The 24,709-nt window shown below is 45.9% G+C and overlaps 1 protein-coding gene across 3 annotated transcripts in view; it reads left to right on the top strand.

The window, feature by feature from the left end:
* LOC144772494 (E3 ubiquitin-protein ligase TTC3-like) overlaps positions 1-24,709 on the top strand; it is a 1,119,388-nt gene that overhangs the window by 779,267 nt on the left and 315,412 nt on the right. For all 3 annotated transcript variants that reach the window (XM_078656860.1, XM_078656861.1, XM_078656859.1), the window contains exon 34: positions 14,934-14,999. In XM_078656860.1, the coding sequence (XP_078512986.1) occupies positions 14,934-14,999 (66 nt within the window). The remainder of the gene's footprint in view (positions 1-14,933; positions 15,000-24,709) is intronic.

The following is a 24,709-nucleotide window of genomic DNA, read 5'->3' as shown; positions in this document are numbered from 1 at the left end:
CTTTAACTATTGGTGCTCTCTGGGTCATTAGCACCTACTTGCCGTAAGCTGCGGTTTCTCACTGCTGGCTAGACAATCGAACTATGCACACAGCTGTTTAATAACTCTTGTAGAAAATTTTTACTCGCTACTTGTACTATATGGGACTGCTGCTTTGATGTGTTTTTAAAAACGATTTTGGGTTTTTAAAACTATTTTTACTGAAGATCTTATTTGCTGCTAATCTTTTGCCTTTTGCACACTTACCTGCTCAGTCTCGAGGCTTCCCCGGTCCGCCACGGCTCTGCCGATTGTTGTGGAGGGAAGACCTCATTCTACCTCACTTCCGGGTGCCATTCTCCCGCCCAGGTCAGCGCTCTAGTGGCCAGGCGTGCCTATTTAGAGGCGTGCTGGTCGGGCGTGTGGCGGTTTCTCGCTGCTGGCTAGACAATCGAACTATGCACACAGCTGTTTAATAACTCTTGTAGAAAATTTGTACTCGCTACTTGTACTATATGGGACTGCTGCTTTGATGTGTTTTTAAAAATGATTTTGGGTTTTTAAAACTATATTTTTACTGAAGATCTTATTTGCTGCTAATCTTTTGCCTTTTGCACACTTACCTGCTCAGTCTCGAGGCTTCCCCGGTCCGCCACGGCTCTGCCGATTGTTGTGGAGGGAAGACCTCATTCTACCTCACTTCCGGGTGCCATTCTCCCACCCAGGTCAGCGCTCTAGTGGCCAGACGTGCCTATTTAGAACCACGCTGGACCGGACGCGCAGCGGACGTGGGCAGCGGGCGCACCTAAGGCAAGCCCATCTGCGCCCGTCCGTGCCGGGACCGTGCCCAGTGCCGGTCATGCTGCCTGTTCGGACTTGGACGGTGAGGGTCGTCGCACCTATAATCGGGCAGCATTACTATCTTTGAATCCAGGCACCCATGCAGGTCAAAAACACTGGGACACTAGCATGGATCTTGCCTGGGGGTGCCCTGGCTGTAGCTTCCATTCTGACACCAATCAGGCCAGGGTACACAATATGGCGGAAAAGGAGTCGCCTGTGTTGGCAGCCCTTATCAACGCACGATCAATGGTCAAACATGCAGTTAATATTTTTGAGTTAATTGTGGACAATAAACTTGATGCCCTGTTCATTACGGAAACTTGGCTCGGAGTCGTGTGAGCCGGTTGTCGAGCTCGCTGTCCCCCGATGGTACCTCTTAGCTTGTGCAGATCGTAAGACTGGGAGAGGGGGGGGGCACTGCCGTGGTCTTCAGGGAATCCTGGGCCTTTGTGTGTGAATCCTCCGCTGATGTATTGGAGGGTGAGGCTCTTGACTTCTCCTTTACTATATCGCCTCATTTTACGCTAGGGGGCACACTGATCTATCGCCCCCCTGGTCAGCTGGGGGATTTTTTAAAGTCCCTGGGCGAGTCCATGGCCGGGCGCGTCTTGCGCTTCCCCAAATAACTTCTTTTAGGAGACTTTAATATCCATTTAGACACCCCGGAGGCCCCCGATTCATTGGCTCTATTGGAGCTCCTGGGCTTGACTCAGCTGACCCAGTGGGTCTCTAAGCCCACTCACTCACGGGGCCACTTGATTGATCTGGTATGTTCCAACTTTGAACTACATGTTCAAGAACCTCTGCCAGTGACCTGGTCAGACCATGCCTTGATAATTTTTTCCTGGGACTTAAAAAAATTCTCCCGACGGCCATCCCTGCCATCTGCCCCTGTTGCCCGTAGGATTAATATTCCTGGGCTCATAGAGGCCCTGAACCACTTGTTGGTAGCTCCCGCGGCCGACCTGCAGGGCATGGTTGACCAGTTTAACTTCTGGGTCAGCCGGGGGGTTGAATCTACATGCAAACCTCTGGCTCCTATGGTTCTCCGATCGTCACCCTCGCAGCCCTGGTATTCTATAGGGCTAAAGGAATTTAAACTGAGCTGTAAGAAGCTAGAACGCCAATGGAGAGTGGCGTACTGCCCTTCAGCTAAATCCGAATTGCGCTCGACTCAGAGAATCTACTATACTGCTGTTAGAAAAGCCAAAAGCGAGTATTATGTGGCTAGAATTATGAAAGCCAACAACAATAGCAGAGAGATCTTTACCATTGTACAAAGCTTTATGTCGCCTCGAGCAGAACATAAGTCCATCCCTGCCTCTCTGGGATGGTGCGAGGAGCTTTCAACATTCTTCAATAATAAAATCGAACTAATTGAAGAAAGCCTTGCCTTGTCAGATACTCCCCAGTGTTCTCCTCTAGTGCCTATTATTTGCTCTCCTCCCAACCTGTTATTCTCTAAGTTTGCCTTGGTGGAGTTGCCAGATATTTTTACCATTCTCAAATCACTTAAATCAGGCTCTCCTTCGGATCCTTGCCCTGCCAGAGTTCTCGCCGGTGTGGCAGACGCTGTAGGCACAGAAGTCACATCCATTGTTAATTGGTCGCTGCAGTCGGCAACGGTGCCCACACAATAAGCTTCTTCCGCTTTTAAAAAAAAGTCAGCAGATCCTTCGACTCCTGCCAGTTATCGGCCCATCTCCCTATTACCAGCACTGGCCAAAGTCTGTGAGAGGTGGCTTTCCGTCAACTGGATGCATTTGTGGAAAACTCGGGGGCCCTGCATCCGGCCCAGTCAGGTTCCGATCATCCTACAGCACAGAGACGGCTTTAGTGGAGATAACGGAGGCTATCAGAGAATGCTTGGATGGGGGCGGCAGAGCGGCTCTAATTTTATTGGACCTCTCTGCGGCATTCGATACTGTACCTCACCAGCTTCTGCTCTCTAGTTTATCGGCCATGGGCCTCTCTGGTGCTGTGTGGACATGGCTGGAATCCTTTTTGAACACGAGCTCCCAGCAGGTCTGGATGCCTCCCTTTTCATCCTCTGCCAGGGAGATCCTGGCGGGAGTCCCTCAGGGCTCAACCCTGAGTCCATTGCTTTTTAACATCTATCTGACTCCACTGATCTCCCTGGCTGAAGCGCTGGGTGCCAAAATTATGGCCTACGCCGACGACACCCAGCTTTTGTTTACCTGGGATGGCCCTGATCTGTGCACGATTAGGGCCCAAAGATGCCTAGCCGCCGTGTTTACATGGCTTGCTCAGGCCAAACTTAAGTGTAACGAGGGGAAATCAGAAATTATACTTTATGGTCAATTTTCTCCTTTCTTCACAGAATCTTTGTGGCCCTCTGATTTCCCCCACCCACTCTCTGAGGGTGGTCTGGCTAAGAACCTGGGTATCTGGTTTGGTGAAGATCTCAGGTTTACGGATCACATCAAGAGACTTACGGGCTTGTGCTTTGGAACCCTCAAATCCTTAAGCAGTTTTTTCCCTTTGCTCCCTCAGCCAGCCAAGGAGATGGTGGCACGGGCGCTTATCCTATCCCGCCTGGATTATGCTAATGCGCTTTTCCTTGGCATCCCTGGATATCTGGTTAATAAACTACGATTAATTCAGAACGCGGCGGCCAGACTTCTACTCAGTATTTCTAAAAGATCAAGCATCCAATCACAAATGCGAGACCTTCTCTGGCTGCCCGTAGTCCAGCGGGTGCAGTTCAAGGCTCTTATTTTAGCGCATAGAGCTTTACATGATTCAGGCCCTCCTTACATCAGGTAAAGGGTGGCCTTCTATGCTCCTCGTCGATCTTTAAGATCTGCTTCTCATCTACTGATGGCCATCTCCCACTTTCGTCGCTCTAGGATGGGTGGCCAGTCCTTTTCAGTCAAAGCAGCCACTCTTTGGAATACCCTCCCTGCTTAAGAAGCTTCTCAAAACTCACCTTTTCAAGCAAGCCTACTAACACTCTCTCTAGCCACAGGTCTGAAACCACATTGAGCCAGGACACTCATGAGTAATCGTGCGCGTTATAAATTTTTACATAACATAACAGGAAAACTGTCCTGTAAGTCGTCTGCAAGTGCACCTATGCAGTAAATGTTTCTCATACAGGCTTACATTACTGGGTTCGAGGCTCATGCCTCAAATCTGACAGCTGTCCTTTTCTACAGTTTTTACTGTAACATTGATAAGGTCTAAAGTGCTTACCTGAGTCCGATAATCTTTTTTTTTTTTTTAAACAAATTTTTATTGTTGCTCTGGGCGTATCATTTGAGAATATAGAGGGACACGGGCTGGCGTCAACATTCAGCCAGTATCCGTCAGTATCGCAACTTTTCTTTTGCTATTAGGATTATTGATATATCAAAAACGACAGTGCAGTTTCAACCAAAGCTAGTGACGAATGTCAATAAGTAAGAAAAAAACATCCCCCCAAAAAACAGCTCCTACCATGCCCGCACCCCCCACCCCAAGATTTGTCTATCATATGCTGTGAAAGTTACATCCACCGGAGAAAAACAGGGTCCCACAGTAATACATTTAACAGGCCCAAGCTCCGTCTCCACCTTTGGGGGAATATCAAACATCAAGTATAACAAAGTCCACCTTCAGACCCCCTGTGTGTTCACTCTAGTCCGTGGTATTGCCTCCACTTTGACCACACCCTTCGGAACTTTTTGGGGCAACCCCTGGCTTTATATGTCACTCTCTCGGCCGCCATATAGAGGTCAAGCCCTCTCCTCCATTCCTCCAAGTCTGGCGGTTCGGCCACTCCCCAGCGTCGAGCAATGTCTCTCTTGGCCACTACCAGTGCCAGCACCAGGAATATGGTCAGAGGGCGGGCCAAGTCGACTTCGGTCGTCAACCCCAACAGAGCTAGTTTTGGGTCACGTGGTAAAGTAGTACCCAGGACTTTATCCAATTCCCCGAATATGTCCTCCCAGTATTCCTGTATGATTGCACAGCCCCAAAGTATGTGGTAGAAGTTCCCCTCCGGCTGGTGGCATCTAAGGCATGCAGTGTCCAGGGTCTTCCCCATTCGGTATAGTCGCACCCTGTCGTAGTAAGCTCTATGCAACACCTTCAACTGTATGAGACGGAGTCTGGACTTAATCGCCACCTCACGCGGGTGCATAAGGACCATCTCCCAGTCCAGGTCCTCCATCTCCCCCGTGTCTGACTCCCATTTGTTTCTCAGGTCCTGTAGGGTTCCCAGTGTGTTGTTGGTTAGCGTTCTGTACGTGAGGGACACCGCTCCCCTTCCTATTTGCTCTTGCAATAACCTACCCTCTAAAGGGGCGTACTCTGGGATGTGAGTCCGATAATCTTAGTGTCTAAAATATAATTAAAAAAATATATATTTTATAAATTGGTCTCGAATTTCTTCTTGAGTGTGTGTCTGATTTATGGACTATATGTGTGCAACAAGTGGTTAGCACTACTGTCTGATAAGCCTAAACTGCTCCACCACACTATCATAAAAGAAAGCATTTGGGAATATTTATTTAAACCCTGTAAGCCAATAAGAATCATCTAGCCTTTCTATATAGTGTGCCACATTTTGGTACACCGCATGAAAAGCCAGCTCCCCACAGTGCATTTTGAGGGAGATAAAAAACATAACTCAGTTGCTGTCCAAGCCACTCGCCAATCCTTCAAGCCGATCCTTAAAGTCAAACAAAGCGAATAGGATGATTCTTATCTCGCAGGATTTGCTAGATGGTGCCCACAATAGGCAAGAGGTGCTGTTATGGTTAATTATTTCTCATGGCCATGCCCTGGCCAGCACCCAGACTAACCATTTCATAACACCAGCAGTCTGGATAGATAATTTTTCAACACTCTACGCCGACATCTCCTACGATCAGCTTACTCCTGACAGCCCTCAGTTTGGTTCCCATGTGTGCAAGCAGCTGTCTTTTTGTCTGGCAGACACAAGATTGGCTTTTGACACTAAACCAAGAAAAGGCCCCTGACCTGATGCCATTTCCGGTGATTTATACAAATCTGAAATTGCATCAGGGCCTAATATCAATTCCATCTCAAATGAAATCCTTGAAGGTGCTGATTTACCTTCTCCCTGATCTAAGGTCCATATCATCCCCATCTTTAAAAAGTGTGACAGCAGAGAACCAAACATTTATGGACCCAATAGTCTTCTAGATAACCGTCAAAAGGTATTTTGTTCCCAGCTCCTTTTTAAGCTCCATGACTGGCTAGATGAAGCTAAAGTCTTGCCCCCTTCCAGGCTCTTCTTTTTGTGGACGTTTGGCACCCTGGAGTAAGTGCTTTGACTCCTTCCTATTATCTGAAAATAGACTATGTTATCTAAAGCCCACATCTGTGTGCTTTTTGTCAGTCTTAGGGACGTGTTGAATCTGGTACTCAGACGTACTCTTTGGGAGGTTCTTGGTGATTTGGGAGTTCCCTCTGATATTTTAAACATCCTTATTTGGCTTCATTAATCCCGTTAAGCGAGGGTGAGATTGGGCCCTGGAGGCAAACTGACAGATCCCATCCCCATATGCAGGAGGTCCGCCAGGTGTGTGTATTGGCACCCAACGTATTCCTTCTCCTTATTAACAGGGTTGTTGACCAGCTAAACACTGAGAAGGCTAATGTTCAAAAGTTGAGCAGAATTAAGATCCCTGCACTCCTCTTTGAGGATGACACCGTCCTTCCCTCTAAAACTCCATCTGGCCAACAAAACAAAATTTGAAGATTTTGGTCTTTCTAGAGGGTTGGAAATTAACAAGCAAACAACAATACATATGGCCTTTAGACCCCACAGAAACCTCAAGTACCAACTCCCTCTAGGATCCACTTTTCAACTGGTCCACATTTTTATTATCTTAGGGTAAGGATCCCCAACACTCTTTCCTGGTCGCCCCAGATCCTTAAAAGCAGGTTGATTATCCCCCACACATCATGTATACACAAATGCCGAGGCGCACAAAAGGCAGTCCATATTGTTTAGCAGGCAATGACTATATTAGTAATCACAGAAAATCAATTTCGATTTTTCTTTTCTTTATTTTCTGCTTTCCTTCTTCTTGAACTAGTATAAAAACACTGACAGCCAACAAGTGTTTTGTCCTGTGGACTTTTTCAAGGCACAATACAATTTGTGGAAGACAGACCAGCAGATCTGGACATAGTAAGCCGGCGGTTTCAGCAAATAGCGGGCTCCGTATGCGAAGAGCGCACAGAGTATCTCTAAAGCAGACTGTGTATTTACCACTTGTGGCAAGGTAAGACACTGTCTATCCTGCTGGAGCAATCATGTAGCTGGATGAGTAAAAACAGCACTACAGCATTGTGCACTCGAAAAAGATGGTTTGCTTATCTAGAGTTGGTGTTTGTCATTAGATGAATCTGTTTCTTGATATTTATGGCAACCTGCATTATTCTTTTTCTGAAGGTCCATCTGTAGTTGCAGTCCTCTTGGGGTGCCCTGGTCCCAGTTAATTGAACATTAAGGTTGTCATCCTTTCAGCCTGTTTAATGGTGCAGCATTAATAACAGTAGTTGTTACAAAACTCCAACCGTACCTGAAGCTAGTTTTGCCTTCTCATCCACTACTGAGAAACCCATTTACTTGAAAATTATTTAAGTATTCTTTGCCATTGTGTTTGGATTGGCCATGGTGATCTTTCTTTTCCTATATAGTTTGTGCTGTGGTATTCACTTGTTTACAATACAATATCCCTTTTCTGTGATTGACTTGTTAGGCTTTGAACATTCCTTTAACTCTGTCTGCAACACCTTCAGCCACAACATAGCATGCCTGGAGTTTGAGAATTTGTAAACCGTTATTCACACAGCACTAGTTTTGGTCCAGTTGCCATTTGAGCCCCTTTAGGGCTGCTAGCAAAAACAAATCTTTTGTTCAGACCACTACTGCATTGAAGAATATTAATAGTCTAACTTGGAGACAGAATAAGGACTTGCATGGCTCTGGCTCCATCCCATATCAGGCAGACAGATAGCAATAAAGAGTACAGGAGAAGATGCATATAATGTAATATTAGCAGAACGCAGAAGAGTGCAGGTTCCCTTGAGACAAGTCTTCGGCCACCCTTATTTACAAAGCTTGCTTCTGATGCTGTATTGTTGACCAAACTGCAGTTTTAATCTAGCTGGCCCCTTCTGAAATAGTTTTCCTGGGCAGGACTGCTGGAACAACGGAGGCTTATAACAGTCACAACATGTCTGACTGACCAGCCCTTGCACAATGCACCAGCTCCCTGCACCTTGTGAGCGAGATGAAGGAATTCAGGCACTCCTCGTGGCAACAATTCTGATCCTCAATTTCCTGCTCCAAATTTGTTTTGCAAACAGGCAGTTGAGAACCTGGATAAGGTTGAGATGGAAGAGCTACTCTGACCTCTGGAACAACTATATCTCCAGATTTGGCAACGTATAGGTCTTGAGCTCCCTAACAATGTAAACGGATGAGTGCACTTAGGCTTTATATTTAAGATTTTGGGGTAGCTGGTTTGAATGGCTAGAAAGTGGGGCAACTGCATTGAAATCAGAGACCTCCTAAGAGCTAGTCCCTCAGATTTAACGTCCCTCCTTTTAACAGCACATCAGCTAGATTTGCCGGCACCCACTCAGCCTCTTTTTAATAGGCTGGTCAAAGGTGAATCTTTTAGGATAGTACATGTTAAAGATGGATTCATCCACTTGGTGGCAGATGTATTCAGAAACGCAACACATTTCATGCTGCTCTCCTGGCACATTGAGGAGCTCGGCAGCCACCATATGCCCAAGTGTCTGATATGTTTGTGGAGCTAGGCGTCTGATCTTTTAATGAACAATGTGAAAATTTAGACCAGAGCTGGATTTCTGTTCCTTTATTTCAAGATAGCAAAGCACAGAATCCTTAGCATCTCCGGTATCTGATAGCTAAGTAAGGACCAGGATATGTGTTCCTTTTATCCCACAGAATATGGAGTCGTCGAAAATGCACAAACGTGGTATCATGGTCCTCCAATCAGATACATCTACATGCTACTGTGGCATACACTCATCTTTTTCTGGGAAGCTGGCAAAAAAGTAATCTATTTTCTCTGAGCTGAGGTACATGATTTTCTCATGTATGACGTAAGACAATAAGGAAGCAGCCATACATAAAATGCCCTAGCTTGGGTACAAAACAGACCTGTTCTGCAAGTGTTTGATGTTTCAGAAAACAGAACAAGTGCCTGCACCCTCTTTGTTTGTTGTAACACGATTATTCTATTTCAGACCAAACCAATATTTAATTCCGTTTGATCAGGTACCTTGATTTGTACCACTCACTTTTTATTTTTTAACAAAATTTCGTACGTGTTTTAGACAGAAAAACAAATACACATTCATATTGACCTAATTTTCACACATATATATACATTTCATACAAGACAACACAAATATATTTACAAGTTATACTACAAAACATCCAAATAACATTTAAATAATAAACATTGCGATTATTATTTTCTCAACCAGAGATTGACTTCATTATTTATCACAAGACAACGTCAAATGCCCAGGAACACTGAAAAAGTTTTTCTTAGTTCTAGTGTATACTCAATATACTAGTCTGTTCCCGTTGGTGTGCCGACGCTTTTCGAGTTTGGGCCACAAAGGTTCCCGAACTCTCATCAGGGCCTTATGAGTAATCTGTGTAGGATGTAAGAAAAATAATAATCACTGTTCGTTGAAAGACCACGGGCCTCGTGTAACCCTTACATCATGGTTAAATGACTGCCAGATTGTACCTGTATTTTTGAGTCCGAAGAGAAGCAAAGTATTCACAAACTTCCCAAAGGAACGGTGCATTTTTATTAAATCCGCCCGTGTGGACCTGTCATGGCGCTGCTGCTCCTAGGTCAAGAAATGAGGACGACTGACACTGTCAGTTTTTTAACTCACTGGACTGCAATTCTCTTAAACAAATGCAAAGTGTGACATTGAGCATCGCATACCTTGTTTCTAATATTTTGTAAGGATCCTACTCGGGTGGTAACACTGGTCGTGGCGTGCATATGTTGGTTACCTGTTCAAAACAGATATATATCAAGCTGCGGTCTGCATTTCAGACCATGGAAGCATTAACCGATACTGTCAAAAATGTGTTATACTATTATACGATGGCATCGTACCTGTGTTTGTTTGCGCTCATCGTAAAGCTTAAATCTCAGTTATGTTCTTTAGCTCTCTTGGGCGATATGCATCATTGGCGGTTCAACTGTTGCTGCTAATTCTATACACTGTACGCTGTTTCTGTGTAAAGTGCGAGAAAACAAGTAAGCCTCTCGCGCACGGAGTTGACATCTAGTTTCGATTTTTTTTAAACGGGAGGACTAGAACTTACTTTTTAGCTGGTTCGTGCCGGGCGTACAGTCGTCTGCTTCCGCATCAAGTCGGGAGCCGTCTGACCGAATCAAAACACCGTGGACTCCATTTTGAAGTTGCATTATGGGTGCAAGCTTGTCCCTCTGGAATTGTGGGAGAGTGTAGTTCCTCATGTTTTTTTATTATTATTTTTAGTCTAAATAGATATGCTCGTTTTGATGGAACAGTCTGCGGATGTTAGTCAACGGCTCCCGACTTGATGCGGAAGCAGACGACTGTACGCCCGGCACGAACCAGCTAAAAAGTAAGTTCTAGTCCTCCCGTTTTTAAAAAATCGAAACTAGATGTCAACTCCGTGCACGAGAGGCTTACTTGTTTTCTCGACTTTACACAGAAACAGCGTACAGTGTATAGAATTAGCAGCAACAGTTGGACCGCCAATGATGCATATCGCCCAAGAGAGCTAAAGAACATAACTGAGATTTAAGCTTTACGATGAGCGCGAACAAACACAGGTATGATGCCATCGTATAATAGTATAACACATTTTTGACAGTATCGTTTAATGCTTCCATGGTCTGAAATGCAGACCGCATCTTGATATATATCTGTTTTGAACAGGTAACCAACATATGAACGCCGCGACCAGTGTTACCACCCGAGTAGGATCCTTACAAAATATTAGAAACAAGGTATGCGATGCTCAACGTCACACTTTGCATTTGTTTAAGAGAATTGCAGTCCAGTGAATTAAAAAACTGACAGTGTCAGTCGTCCTCATTTCTTGACCTAGGAGCAGCAGCGCTATGACAGGTCCACACGGGCGGATTTAATAGAAATGCACCATTCCTTTGGGAAGTTTGTGAATACTTCGCTTCTCTTCTGACTCAAAAATACAGGTACAATCTGGCAGTCATTTAACCATAATGTAAGGGTTACACGAGGCCCGTGGTCTTTCAACGAACAGTGATTATTATTTTTCTTACATCCTACACAGATTACTAATAAGGCCCTGATGAGAGTTCAGGAACCTTTGTGGCCCAAACTCGAAACGCGTCGGCACACCAACGGGAACAGACTAGTATATTGAGTATACACTAGAACTAAGAAAAACTTTTTCAGTGTTCCTGGGCATTTGACGTTGTCTTGTGATAAATAATGAAGTCAATCTCTGGTTGAGAAAATAATAATAGCAATGTTTATTATTTAAATGTTATTTGGATGTTTTGTAGTATAACTTGTAAATATATTTGCGTTGTCTTGTATGAAATGTATATATATGTGTGAAAATTAAGTCAATATGAATGTGTATTTGTTTTTCTGTCTAAAACACGTACGAAATTTTGTTAAAAAATAAAAAGTGAGTGGTACAAATCAAGGTACCTGATCAAACGGAATTAAATATTGGTTTGGTCTGAAATAGAATAATCGTGTTACAACAAACAAAGAGGGTGCAGGCACTTGTTCTGTTTTCTGATTGACAAAAGGTCCAGCCTGCCCCTGTCCCAGTTAAGGACCTAACTCCCTTGGGTTTCAGTGTTCGATGTTTCAGCAGACCCTAAGCCTTTCTTCACTTGACAACATTTTTACAATCATTCCAGGTACCCTGAGTAGCAGTGACCCTAAAGCTGACCTCTGATATCATTTGTGAGGTCATGGAGATGTGCTTTAAGGGAGAAGGGATGGGATGCTTGCTTTACTCACCTTGACTCACAAATAACAGTTTTTGGATTTGTCATTGTCGCTTCAATTTCCTTTCAGCTTATATTTTTTAGGAGAATTTATGCTTATTGTTAACTTATATTTTCTGTTTGTGTAAAGAACCATACCTTTCAATGAAAGATAATTTTTCATTGAATTATTTTGGTTTTATAAGCCAGAAACAGCAATGCATTGAGTAGGGCTGTGCACAACGGGACATGGGTGAAGATCATAAACTTAAGTCATGCCACTGCTGTAGTAACCCCAAAATGTGCTCCACGTGGGGTATAGCCATTGTGAGGAAATGTGATTTATTATTATGTTGTGGTTGTGAGACCACACTGTGTAATTAATTCACAACCCTGTCGTGGGTCCAGTCAGGCTCGTGTGTCAAACTATGGCTCAATCTTGGGTAGCTTTGGCTTCAAGCAGTCAGGCTTTAACAAAGGAACTAGTGTAAAGCATTATACAGCACTGGTTCAATTGAATAAGAAAGAAACACGAGACTCAAAAAATGCAATAACAGTTTATAAAAAATAGAATGTATTTCTAAGAATTCATAGACACCAAATTCAACAAGATCCACCAGAGTTTCTGAAAATCCAAATACTTAAAGTGAGGATAAATCTCAGCTTTTTTCTCAACCGCAGAAAAGCCTAGGTAAGTACTGTGAATTTGGCACTTAAACTTTTTTTTAAAAACAACATCAAAGTTGAATGCGTTTACTTCGGGTTAGTTTGGCCGACCAACTCCGGCACGGAGCAGGTCAGGGGGACCAATCAGGTCCAGCAGGACAGTTACCTCAACAAGAAAGCAATTTCCAGTCCAGTGCCAGTGTCAATGGCAACTTGCCATTGGTCCTAATGAAGTAGTCCTGATGCAAGAGATACAGGATGCTGACGATGCTCAAGAATGCTCTAGTCGATGCTCCGGTTGACAGTGGCCTTTCTGGGGCCACCCCTGGGTTCACAGACACAGTGGAGCAACATTGGCCTCAGAGGTCAATGTCTCTTGAATTCCAGAGGAAGTCCAGCACTAAATCAGTTGCCCATGGTCTACAGGTATCCTGCTATGCCAAATCCATTGTGTCCCTTCTTTTGGAGATAGCTTGTCCTCTGGGGCACCAAACTGCACTCCGATGACTCTTCCAGGTGTGGCAGAATCAGGTGCAACTTCCGAGCTCCAGGACTCAGTCTCCCAGGATGCACTTTTTTGAGGAGCGACAATCCAGTGATCTTGGCTACCAAGTAATCAAGGTAGGCTTCTTCACCATTTGCGACCCTGGTGCTGCAATAAGAAGTCAGCCAAATGACTCTTGGAGTCAGCTGTTCTGTCTCTGTGTGGGGGGCAAATTTTCCTCCATCCACACACCAGAGGACAGTCCTCCCTTCGCTATCCCAGGTGCAGTCCAGTCTTTGCTGCAGCCTCTCTTTGCTGGTTCTACGGTCAGCAAGGCAGTCCTCCTTTGGTCCTCTCTCCAGTACAGACGTGATCTGAAGTATGGGGCCAGTTGTGCCATACTTATGCCCATGAAGTGCCCACGGGGGAGGTGGTGATAACTAGCTAATGGGTGCCTTGGGTCCTACACTCCAAAGAACTCAGAACAACTTCCTGTGAAGTGTTGCATCAGCTCACTCAGAATGTTTCCAGAAGGCTGTTCTCTGCCCACTCAAAATATAGCCGAATCCTTTGTGGAGCTTGGTAGTCCATTCCAGGGGTGTGGCTACCTTGGGCTACACGCCCACAGGAAGACCGGTCTGACCAGTGTTTCCCCCCTCGCTGTCCTGATGCCCTCCTGTTTACCAAAACAAAGGTGAAGCACCTCTTCATGTGTGCTTGTCATTTGTCCTACAAAGGTAGCTTCCTCCTTGAAGCTCGCATTTTGGGCTCACACCCTGTGTGGCTTTCCTGCCAGGAGGTAATAACATCTCCTCTCCTGACAGGCCCTTTGTAGGCTTTTCCTAGGCTTCGTTTACACTTCTCCCCAGGAGGCTACTGCCTCACTGTTAGTTTTTATTGTTTGGACCTTAAAACATGAACTATAGATCCAACCTTCTAATATAAAGCACCCTGCCGTTAGAGGTCAGTAGATGGCTTATAAATATTAAAAAGGAATGCTTGGGCTTTGCCATGGTTTGAAATGGCAAAGTAGAGTTAGCAGTATAAAGCTGCTCTGTCAACCAGCAGTGGCAGGCTAAGAGTCATGCTTTTGTCTTGTCCCACTCATGGTGGCACAGCTACTGTGGCAGTACACGGGGGACATTTTATGTCACAGGCCCTAGGTCCCCTCGGCACCATAGACTAGAGACTTTCAAGTAAAGCAAGTTATGCCCAGGTGGGATAAGCCAATTAAACATGTACCTTTTTAAGGATCTGAGCACATGCACTAGTCCTGTATAGCAGGGCTCAGGGCATTTCAGAGTCCCTGCGAAAAGCCTGTTTCCTCACAGCCATCCACAGGGCTGTTTGCTTGTTCCTTGTGCCCCCAGTCATGCATGCAGGACATGTCCTCTAGCCATACCCTGAATCCGATCACTATGTCTCCAGAACCCAGTTCAGGTCGTCACTTGTTAGATGTGGAGGCTAAATTGCACATCAAAGTGCTCCAGGAAACCTTCGAGAGCTGGGTGTATGAAATGGGACGTCTTCCGAAATATCATGGCAGCATAGGGCTGAGTTGTGGTACAGATATTCCTACTTTTGTTTCTACTACTCCAATTGTATTCCAAGTTAGGGAAATTTATTTTTTCAAGTATTCCAAAATGCTGACGACACCCTGATAGGCCTTCACAATGTAAGACATTGCTCCTTTGCTTTTTATCCTCAATTGATAGCTCGTTTTTAGATGCATGGGTACTTGTACTGATTAGCAATACACATAATAAACTCTCCTTTCGCATGAATAATAACATATCCACCAAAAACAATTTATTCTGAGCGTAAATAATCTTTCCTTCAAAGTTTGCTTTTGAGACACATTAATGTGTGTATCGGATGTGAAGTTAGATCAGCAGTATCTATTCACTGTTGACTATTTCATTTTTACTTTATTTTAGGTTGTTAAAGAATTGTCAAACCATGTTGTAAATACCGAACCTTTTCATCCATTTGAAAAACAACAAGTAAGTAAATGTGTTTTCTTTCTGGAGACTTTAAGTAACACCCATCACTACTAATGGAAAATTCAACTTATATTATAATGAAATAAGAATGAACACCTATTATGCTAGAATATTATAAATGTATTTTTTGCTCGCAAACATACGATTTCTCTTGTAACATTGGATTTCTTTTGTGGAACTCTATATAATTTCTCTTATACTTTGTGAACATTGCTGCATTGATCATGCCATCTCGTTATTTTTTATAAAACATTTTTTGCAAAGTGCTCTAGTTGTACCATAATATAAATCTGAAATGCTTAAATCTGTGTAGACAGAGGAAATGGAAGCAGCAAAGGGAAGAAGTGTGTGCTGTTGTGGGACCAACCAATGGTAAACCTTTGATTATATGTAAGGTGAGGTACAAGCCAGTTACATACCACCACTCTCTGGAATGTGTCATTTTCCAGTGTATTATCCTTTGTCTCATAAGACACACCAGTTAATTCAGAAAATTAAAGTTGTGCTACTCTGCATAGTTCTGCAGGCCAGTCTGGCCAGCATGAAAGTTAGGCATAATACAGTCTTTAATCAATGAATATTGTGCAAAACAGAGGTTATCATGCTTGAAACAAGATATTGCTCTTCAAAGCTTAGTGGCAAAGTGTTGCATTAGTCAAAGCTTCCTTGTCAGTTAAGGTGGACGTTGTGTACCAGGCACGTCTGTAGCCTAGACCTGCTAACACAAAGCTGCAGTCAACGTTTCTAAATCCACAGTAGACAAAGGTGCATATACCCTCCTAAATACCACCAGTCAACCTACACACCTCTCTTTGTTGCAGTGATCTAGCACACCACAGTGAAAAGTGCGTTGATTTTGGAGGAATTCCTTGAGCTGACCCTTCATCTCCAGGCATAGATAAGAAAAGTCTTATTTTTGGTGACCTCAATCAGTTAGCTGATAGAGCAAAATAAAACCCAGCTTCTGACTACCTTAACTATGCATCACTTGGGCTACACCCAACAGTGCTTGTCCCAGACAGCTGGTCTAATACTGTACTTCGTTTTAAAAGATAACATAAATATCACTATAACATCGATCCATCATCTGCTCTGGGCACACTTGACCATCTCAGAATCAGAAGACTAAAGACTGATATCTGAAATAGACTATTAGTTATAGATTCCTTACCTTAGAATTACCCCCAGGCGTTCGACTGGATCCTGAGAATTTTTTTCCTTAGCAGTACCCCTGCGTGTAGGTAGGTGGCGTCGGTCGACTCCATGTCCATCGTCTGTGTCGTGATCGCCGGGATGACATTGCGGTATCTGCTTAGACGAAGCCCCTGCACGCTGACGTTCATTCTTTCTTTTTCCGCGCCAGCCAGTGCAGATCCGGAGAGAGCGGTACCCTTACACTTTTTCAACTTTAATCAAAAACGTTTTCGACTCATTCGACTCCTGGTGCACGTAGGGATGTCCCATTGTTGGACCGGCTTCAAGCCTTGTGACTCCTGTCACAAGTTGATGTCTGTCACGGACCCGCACCTCTTGTGCCTCTGGAGCGTGACCCGACCTGAAGTCGTGCTCAGACTGTCGGGCCATGAACCCAAAGTCTTTGCTGAAGCGGTCCCGAAAGCTTCTGGATGCCCGGCAGTCAGCTCTGCGCCGCTTGAGGTCCCGGTCGAGAGGGAGGTCGCAGGACTGGTGGTGGAGTCACCACCATCATTCATTCTTGAAGTCTTTGTCATCGGGTAAGTCGAAGCACAAAAAGAAGAGCGACGGCTTCTTCGCCTTCTCCCCGTCCGTCGGCCGGGATGCGGAAGGTCGTCCTCCTTCGGCTCTGCCCGCGGAGCTACTGGGACGGCTCCAAGCTTCCCTCCCTTTCCGGGAGCCAGTGTCCCCTGCCTAGCTTCGTGCATTTTAGGAAGCACTCCACTCCATCTTTGGGTAGCCTGACTCTGCGGACTCGGCCAATGGGCTCTAGGCCTTTGATGCCGCAGCTCCTGCCCAGGTGCTGCAGGGCCCCCAGGGATCCAGGCCTCGATCCTGATCACTACCGGTAGACCTCTCTGATTCCTCTGGCACCGATTCGTCTGACGACGCCTCTGCCACCTCTGACGCCGGTTGTGTCCCCGACCGGCGTCTACCACGGCCTCCCCCTCGACTTGGACACGGAGCCGGACCGGCGCCGACCGGTACCGTTACACCCTGGCGTTCCTTATTGCTTTGAGTGGCAGCCAGAGGAGGGTGAGGAGGACTGGTAGGGGTCTGTTGACCCTCTGGCAAACCAGCTTGAAGGGCCGGACTGGAGAGAGGAGTTGGGTGAAGCCAGTGGTCTGGATACCTCCCCAGACCTTGGTATGCTTTCTACCCCTACTGTGGCCACGGAGGAAGGAGCCTCCTACACTGTGGTGTTATGTAGGGTGGTTGAGGCCTTGGGCTTCCTAAGGTGGCAGTCAGGACTAACTCCCTGATTGAGGTGCTTCAGCCAGCAGTGGCTTCTTTGGAGCCCTTGCTGTCGGTCAATGAGGCCCTCACAGACACACTTCTGGGCACTTGGTCCAAGCCCAGCACAGGGGCTCCTGTGGATAGGATGATTGCCCTGGGCGACCCAATTTTCCTCTCCCAACACCCTAACCCCGAGAGCTTGGTGGTCCAAGCCTCCACATCCAAAGGCACGTGCCCTACTGCTCCACCAGATAGGGAATTCAAGAAGCTGGACCATCTTGGGAAGAAGATGTTTTCTTCCGCCAGCTTAGGACTACGGTTGGTGAACACTGCATGTCTCTTGGGCCGTTACACCCACTCTGTGTGGGATGTGGTTGTGCAAGTGCTACCACAGTGCCTGGAGGAGACCCAGGCCATACTCTACTGTGCGGTTACAGAGGGTAGAGATGCAGCAAAGTTTCCTTTCGATGTGGACTAGATACCGCTGACTCGCTGAGTAGAATGATTTATTCATCAGTAGCCTTGAGACGCTATGCCTGGCTGAGGTCCACTGGCTTCTACGGGGATTTCCAATCGACCCTTTTGGACATGCCCTTTCATGGTTGGTGACAAGGCGGACAATGCGCTCGAGCGCTTCAAGGCCTCTAGAGCTCTTGCCAGATCCTTGAGCCTTGCTGCCACCTCTCGCCCCGTTCAGTCTGCCTTTGGCCCCTTTTGTGGCTACGGAAGGGGTGCCCCACCACTTTCCACCCAGGGCCACAGGCCAGCGCAAGCTACTCAGCCTCTGCGCGGCTGGGAACGTGTGACCCAGTGCTGTTTGTCTGGAGGTCAGCGGGTGGGCCAGTCCATCAGTGCTCCCTCTGTAGCAGCCTCCGAACCTTCCTAGTTCGACCTTTCAGGGCCACCAGTTGCCAGTGGGTGGCATGATCCACTATCACCTCCCCACTGGCACAACATCATGTGGGATAGGTGGGTTTTGCAGATAGTCTGAAGGGTCTACTCCCTCCCCTTCAATACTACCCCTGCCCCCTTGCCACCAACACTCCATCACATGTTGGAGGTTCACTTGGCCCTTCTCCAAGGGAGCTATCAACCGAGTCCCTGTCCCAGAAGTAGGTTGTGGTTGTTACTTCCACTACTTCCTGGTACCCAAGAAAGACAAAGGCCTGTGTCCTGTCTTGGATCTCAGGGATGTCAACTGCTTCCTCCGGAAGGAGAAGTTCAAAATGTTGACATTAGCTCAGGTCCTGCCTACCCTGGGGACTGGATGGTAGTATTGGACTTGCAGGACGCTTACTTCCACATCCTTGTCCTGCAAGCCCAGAGGCGTTATCTAGGTAGGCCACAGGCATTTCCAGTTTACCATGCTCCACGTTGGCCTTACCAGCGCTCCTCAAGTGTTCACGAAAGTGATGGCGGTAGTCGCAGCTCACCTGCGCAGATCAGGGGTTCCGGTCTTCCCCTATCTCGAAGACTGGCTGTTGAAGGCAGACTGTCGTCTCCCACCTCCAGACTACGGTGGACCTCCTGCACTCGCTGGAGTTCACTATCAACATGCCAAAGTCACACCTGATTCCCTCCCAGAAGCTCCTTTTCATTGGAGCAGTTCTGGGCACAGCGCAGTTTCAGGTTAACCTCCCGAGCAGTGAGTCTGGGATATTCGAGCTATGATACAGATGTTTCCGCCTCTATCCCGGGTTTCGGTGAGAATGACCTTGAGGCTGCTGGACCTCATGACCCCCGGCATCCTGCGGTGGATCATGCCAGGTGGCATATGCTGGCACTGCAGTGGGACCTGAAGTTCCAGTGGGGGCGGCATCAGCGGAATCTTTCAGATTGCACCCAGATCTTAGAGGGCACTGCACACCAATTGCAGTGACGGCTAACAAACCAGGATTGGGTCAACAGCAGGTCCCTCTCTCTTCCCCAACCAGAGTTCACAGTGGTGACCGATGCGTCACTCCTGGGATGGGGTAGCCACATGGGAGAGGCAGAGATCAGAGGCCTCTGGTCTCCGGCGGAGTCCGGGCTCCACATCAATCTTCTGAAGCTCCGATCGATTCATCTTGCACTGAAGGCATTCCTTCTTTCTGTCAAAGTATGAGTAGCGCAGGTGTTCACTGACAACACCACCGTCATGTGGTACTGCAACAAACAGGGCGGGGTGATGTTGTGGACTCTGTGCCAAGAGGCTCTTTGTCTTTGGACGTGGCTGGAACATCAGGGCATGTCCCTGGTGGTTCAACACCTGGCAGGTTCTCTGAATGCCAGGGCGGACAAACTCCGCCCCCGGTGCATGATGGATCACGAATGGAGGTGGTGCAAGGTCTCTTTCAGCAGTGGGGAGAGCCTTGGTTAGATGTGTTTGCCACCGAAGAGAACGCGCAATGTCAGCGGTATTGTGCGTTGGAATTTCGAAGGCGGCACTCGCTCAGCGGCGCTTTTCGCTGCGAGTGGAATTGCGGACTTCTATACGCCTTCCTGCATATATCACTTCTGCACAGAGTGCTGAAGAAGATCATGCACAACTGGTCCCAAGTCATTCTTGTAGCGCCGGACTGGGCTCGAAGAGTCTGGTATCCCGAGCTCTTGTACATGGACATCGATCCTCCAATCAGACTGCTTCTTCAGGAGGATCTTCTGTCGCAGTAGCAGGGGACAGTCCTCCATCCGAACCTGTCCAGCCTCCACCACCTTGCATAGAGATTGAGCAGCAACAGTTGACAGCTTTTGACCTTCTTCACAAAGTTTGTAATGTTATCTTGGCAGCCAGGCGTCCCTCCACTAAAAGGGTATATGCCTGTAGATGGAACAAATTTGTGGTATGGTACACAGCAAAGGCTTTGGATCCCCTTTCTGCCCCTCTTTCAGAGGTTCTCTTCTTCATTCTACCTTTGGCCCAGCAGGGCTCTGCTCTGGGCACCCTTAAAGGCTACCTTTCGGCCATTTCAGCCTTTCTTCGCCTTCCTGATTAGCCTTCTCTTTTCAAGTCCCCTATTGTAAGGTTTCTTAAGGGCATTACTCACCTCTTTTCTAATACCCCAGTTGGACTTAAATCTGGTCTTAACTTACCTTATGCGTGCTCCTTTTCGAGCCACTACATAATTGTCCTCTCAGACTAAAGATTGCTTTTCTTGTTGCCATCACCTCTGCTCGCAGAGTGACTGAGCTTCAGGCTCTAGCTTCTAAACCTCCTTTCCTTGCTGTCCATCCGGACAAGATTGTCCTTCGAACTAGACCTTCTTTTCTTCCCAAAGTGGTTACCTCTAACCACATAGGACAGACCATCTTTGCCCACTTTCTTCCCGCCCCCGCATCCTTCCAAGGAGGAGGAGAGATTCCACCGTCTGGATTCAAAACGTGCGTTATTATTTTATTTGGATTGCTCAAAACAATTCCGGGTGGACGATCAACTGTTTGTTGGCTATGAATGCGCCAAGAAAGGCAGGGCCGTTTAAAAACTCACCATCTCTCGATGGGTCGTCCTTTGCATTAAGATCGGTTACTCCTTAGCAAAAAAGGAGCCTTTGGTAGGACTGCGCGCCCATTCCACCAGGGCGACGGCAGCCACTACTGCTTTGGGAGGTGGAGCCCCCCTCAGTGACATCTGCCAGGTAGCCACCTGGTCAACGCTGCACATGTTCACTAAACATTGTTGCTTGGATAGTCAAGTCCGGAGGGACGGCTTCTTCAGCCTTTCAGTTCTCCACGACTTTCTTGTGAACTTAGTTCGCAGACCCACCTCCGGGATTGGTATTGCTGGGGTATCTATTCTACGGTAAGGAATCTATAACTAATAGTCTCTTTCAGATGAAGAAGATACTTAACTTCTGTAACGATATATCTGTAAGAGACATATATTAGTTATAGATTCCTTACTGCCCCACCCATCCTCCCCTTTCTGCGAACTGACTTCTAGAGTAAGGGACTCCCTTTCAGGGCCCTAGTTTTGTGCATCAGTAGTCAGTGTCTTGCATGGCTCTGTGCTTCTGGCTATGTTCATTGTTTCGGACTCTTGTCTCCCAGACATAGCCTTATCTTCCACACACGCTGCATCCGGGAGACCCACCTGGCTACATGTCCGGCCGCGGGACTGGACGCAGGTGGCGTCTCCCCATTATACAACATGGCTATACCATTTGCCCATATGGCACGTCACACACTTTGTTGGCAGCCCGTGGGGCCCTACCGCTCTACGCGGCTGTCGTACACCACGACGAAGGCAGACTGAACACGTGCGCTACTAACCCCTATCACATTGACACACCTCCATAGTATGATGTTACGACCCATGGGTTTTAGTGTTGTAGATACCGGAGGAATGCGTGATGGAGCAGCCAATGATTGGGACACACCGATGAGACTTGTTTTGATTGCAGAGTTAATATGTTTACTTATAAAAAAAAGATAAAACAAGACGTCATTTGACAGCATAACTGAATATTGAGCACACGTGGCATGGAAGTTGTACTTGAGAGCTCACTTACTGGGGTCACGATTGAAAGAACTGAATACCCTACTTCATGCTCCTGTATTCTCGTAATACCGTAATGTTGCAGCCGGCCCACGAGGTTGTAGGCTTTGCTATATGTACTGCTCTTTTGACTACTAATAAACGTCTTTTTAAAAATAAAAAAAAATGGCTCTGTGCTTCTGGCACAGAATGTCGTGTAAAGAACTGAAGTCAGCGCGCAGGGGCGACATCTAAGTAGATACCGTAACATCATCCTGGTGATGCCGACGACGGACGTGGGGACGCCAGCTACCCATGCACAGGGGCACTGCTAAGAAAAAAAATTCTCCGGATCCAGTTCGACGCCTGGAGGTAATTCTAAGATAAGGAATCTATAATTAATATATGTCTCTTACAGATATATCGTTACCGAAGGTAAGTAACTTGTTTGTTAATTCCATGAACAAATACTTCAACAGTAAGCTAGGTGAGATGAAAAAACGCTAAATGTAACCTCAAGCCCCAGTGGCAGAAATCAAGGACAGACTAGGATAAACTCCTTTGCAAAACATACATGAGATGCTTTGAGAAAGCCATTGAGACTTTCTGTGCAAATGAACCAGTAAGGCCAAAAATCTAGTAGAGATTTGTACCATTTGTAGGATATTTCTGGAAGCTTTAAAAAGAAAACTTTTGCTTTTCAACAGCACTATGAAGACCTCTTGCTGTTATCCGATTCCAAACTTACTAGAATCACTGACTCTTTCACTAGCAATCTTGAAGCATAGCCTCCCATGACCCCCACCCCTTACCTATCCCTTCTTCACCTTTTCCCATCCATTGACCAAGAAAAAAGTATCAAGGTTGGCCCAAGAGATACATTCATCCAATAAACCTGTAGAACACTGGAAGAATCTGTATACAAAACAGTTCTCTCAAAGCAGATCTTACAACTGTGAGCAAAAGGTACAAGTCTTGACCAAATACTGGTCCTTTCCAACCTTCCCTATATATTGAATTTAATCGTGTCTCCAAAGACCACCTTTTGAATTTAGGCTACCTAGGAGTATCAGAACTGCCCTATCTAATACCAGAGAAGAGTGACTTCTGTCCTTGTGACCAAAGCAAGAATGCAGCTCCCGTAGTGCTTCATGTTTCGACAGCCTACAGCTCTGTGGACCTGATATGCTGTGGAGCAGACCAAAAGATTGGCATAACCACTGGTGTGGCTTTTAAGTATCCGTTCCAGTCAGCAAGTACAAATTCCCTACACTGGAAGGTATCTTATGGGTAACCTCAAGGATAAAATCCTTTCATGCATCATTGAAACAATACCTACCTGGTAAACGAATGTATTCTATTGAGAAATACTGTTGACTATTACACCGCATTGGGCTAGGAATACTCCAGTATAATAATATGGAGAATGTGTCTTTAAACAAGAGCTCTTTTCCAGAGTCATTTGAGCTCATTCCTACCTATACTGGCCTGCTCAACGTTGATCTCTTCTACAGGCACCTTACCTTTTAATATTCTGAGCACATTCAATATTTACATTACAAGTAATACAAAAAATAAACCAACTGCCAGCAGAACTAAAAGGTTGTTTGTGAAACAATTAAAGATGCAAATTCAAGAGAAGCGAGTTTAATTTTCGATAACTCCTCCACCACTGGATCTTTCATAGAAGATGCATCATATGAATAGGCTTTTCTGTAGTAGGGGATCTCTGTGTATATTCCAAAACAAAAAGAGGAAGCATAGAGGTACTGATAGAATCACCCTCCTAGCAGGGGACTGCTTACGAAACATGTCGACTAGGTAGCAAGCTATTGCTCTACCTCACATTCCCCTTCTTAATGTTCCCAGCTAGAGAAGTTAATAAAATATATTTTTCTACTAGGCCAGGGAATTTTTAATTTTTTGTATTTTTTGTATTTTCTGCACTCACTAGTAAGGTCCCTACACTTCACTGACACCCCTACAACCTACACATAGCCTCTGTCACAACTTAAGTGCTCCTGCGTAGTTCGTTTGGTCGTAGCACGCCCCGTTATAGGGACGGGAAGACCCCTATGATGAAGCATGACACTAAGGGATTTTTTTAGTGTGTGAGGGGTATTTTAAAAAGCACATAGTGCTCTTGTCTTTCCAAACCTAAGAGAGAGCCTAGTATCTCACAGAATCAACAAAAAACACTTAAAAATTTTCAACACCTCGTCACATTGATAGAATCTCATTATTTATATGATCTCTGTGTATAGTCATAATCTAGTGAATAGTCCCGCCCATGTGCGTGGACCCCGGCAATCAAAAATAATCTCTTAAGTTGTCAGAAAATTGCAGAACTGCAAAGACACTTAAGAGAAAATTTAAAGACAAATAATGCAGCCTATATCCACAGGCTACACTGTCCAGTACTTCAACTAGAAATTCCACCAAAAATCCACAAACAGCAAAGCCTGTCCAGATTTCCCTTGTTTTTACTGCAAAACCCCTCAGAAATGATAGAGAGGAAGGCCTGGACAGACAAGCCCCATAGGCTGCCATTATGTGGCTTAAATAGGATACTGTGCCTTTAGGAGAACCTTCCAGAACCTTCTCTCAGTATCCCAGAATGCATAGCAGGTCCAACTTACTTTCAGTTCTTTTTTCCGGCTCCTGCTTACAGGACCCTGTGCATTGAGCTCTCTCTCCCCTTTTCAGGGGTTTATTGGAGTTTTTTGACACTTTTTGATTTTAAAAGTGTTCTGCTTTGATTCTTGGTGTTTCCTGTTCACTTCTGTGTTTGTTCAGGCTTTTAGGGATCTAAAATGCCTGCCTTATT

Source organism: Lissotriton helveticus, chromosome 8 (assembly GCF_964261635.1).
Source record: "Lissotriton helveticus chromosome 8, aLisHel1.1, whole genome shotgun sequence".
Classification (NCBI taxonomy): Eukaryota; Metazoa; Chordata; class Amphibia; order Caudata; family Salamandridae; genus Lissotriton; species Lissotriton helveticus.
Note: the sequence above shows the minus strand (reverse complement) of the source record. Positions and strands in the feature narration are given on the sequence as shown.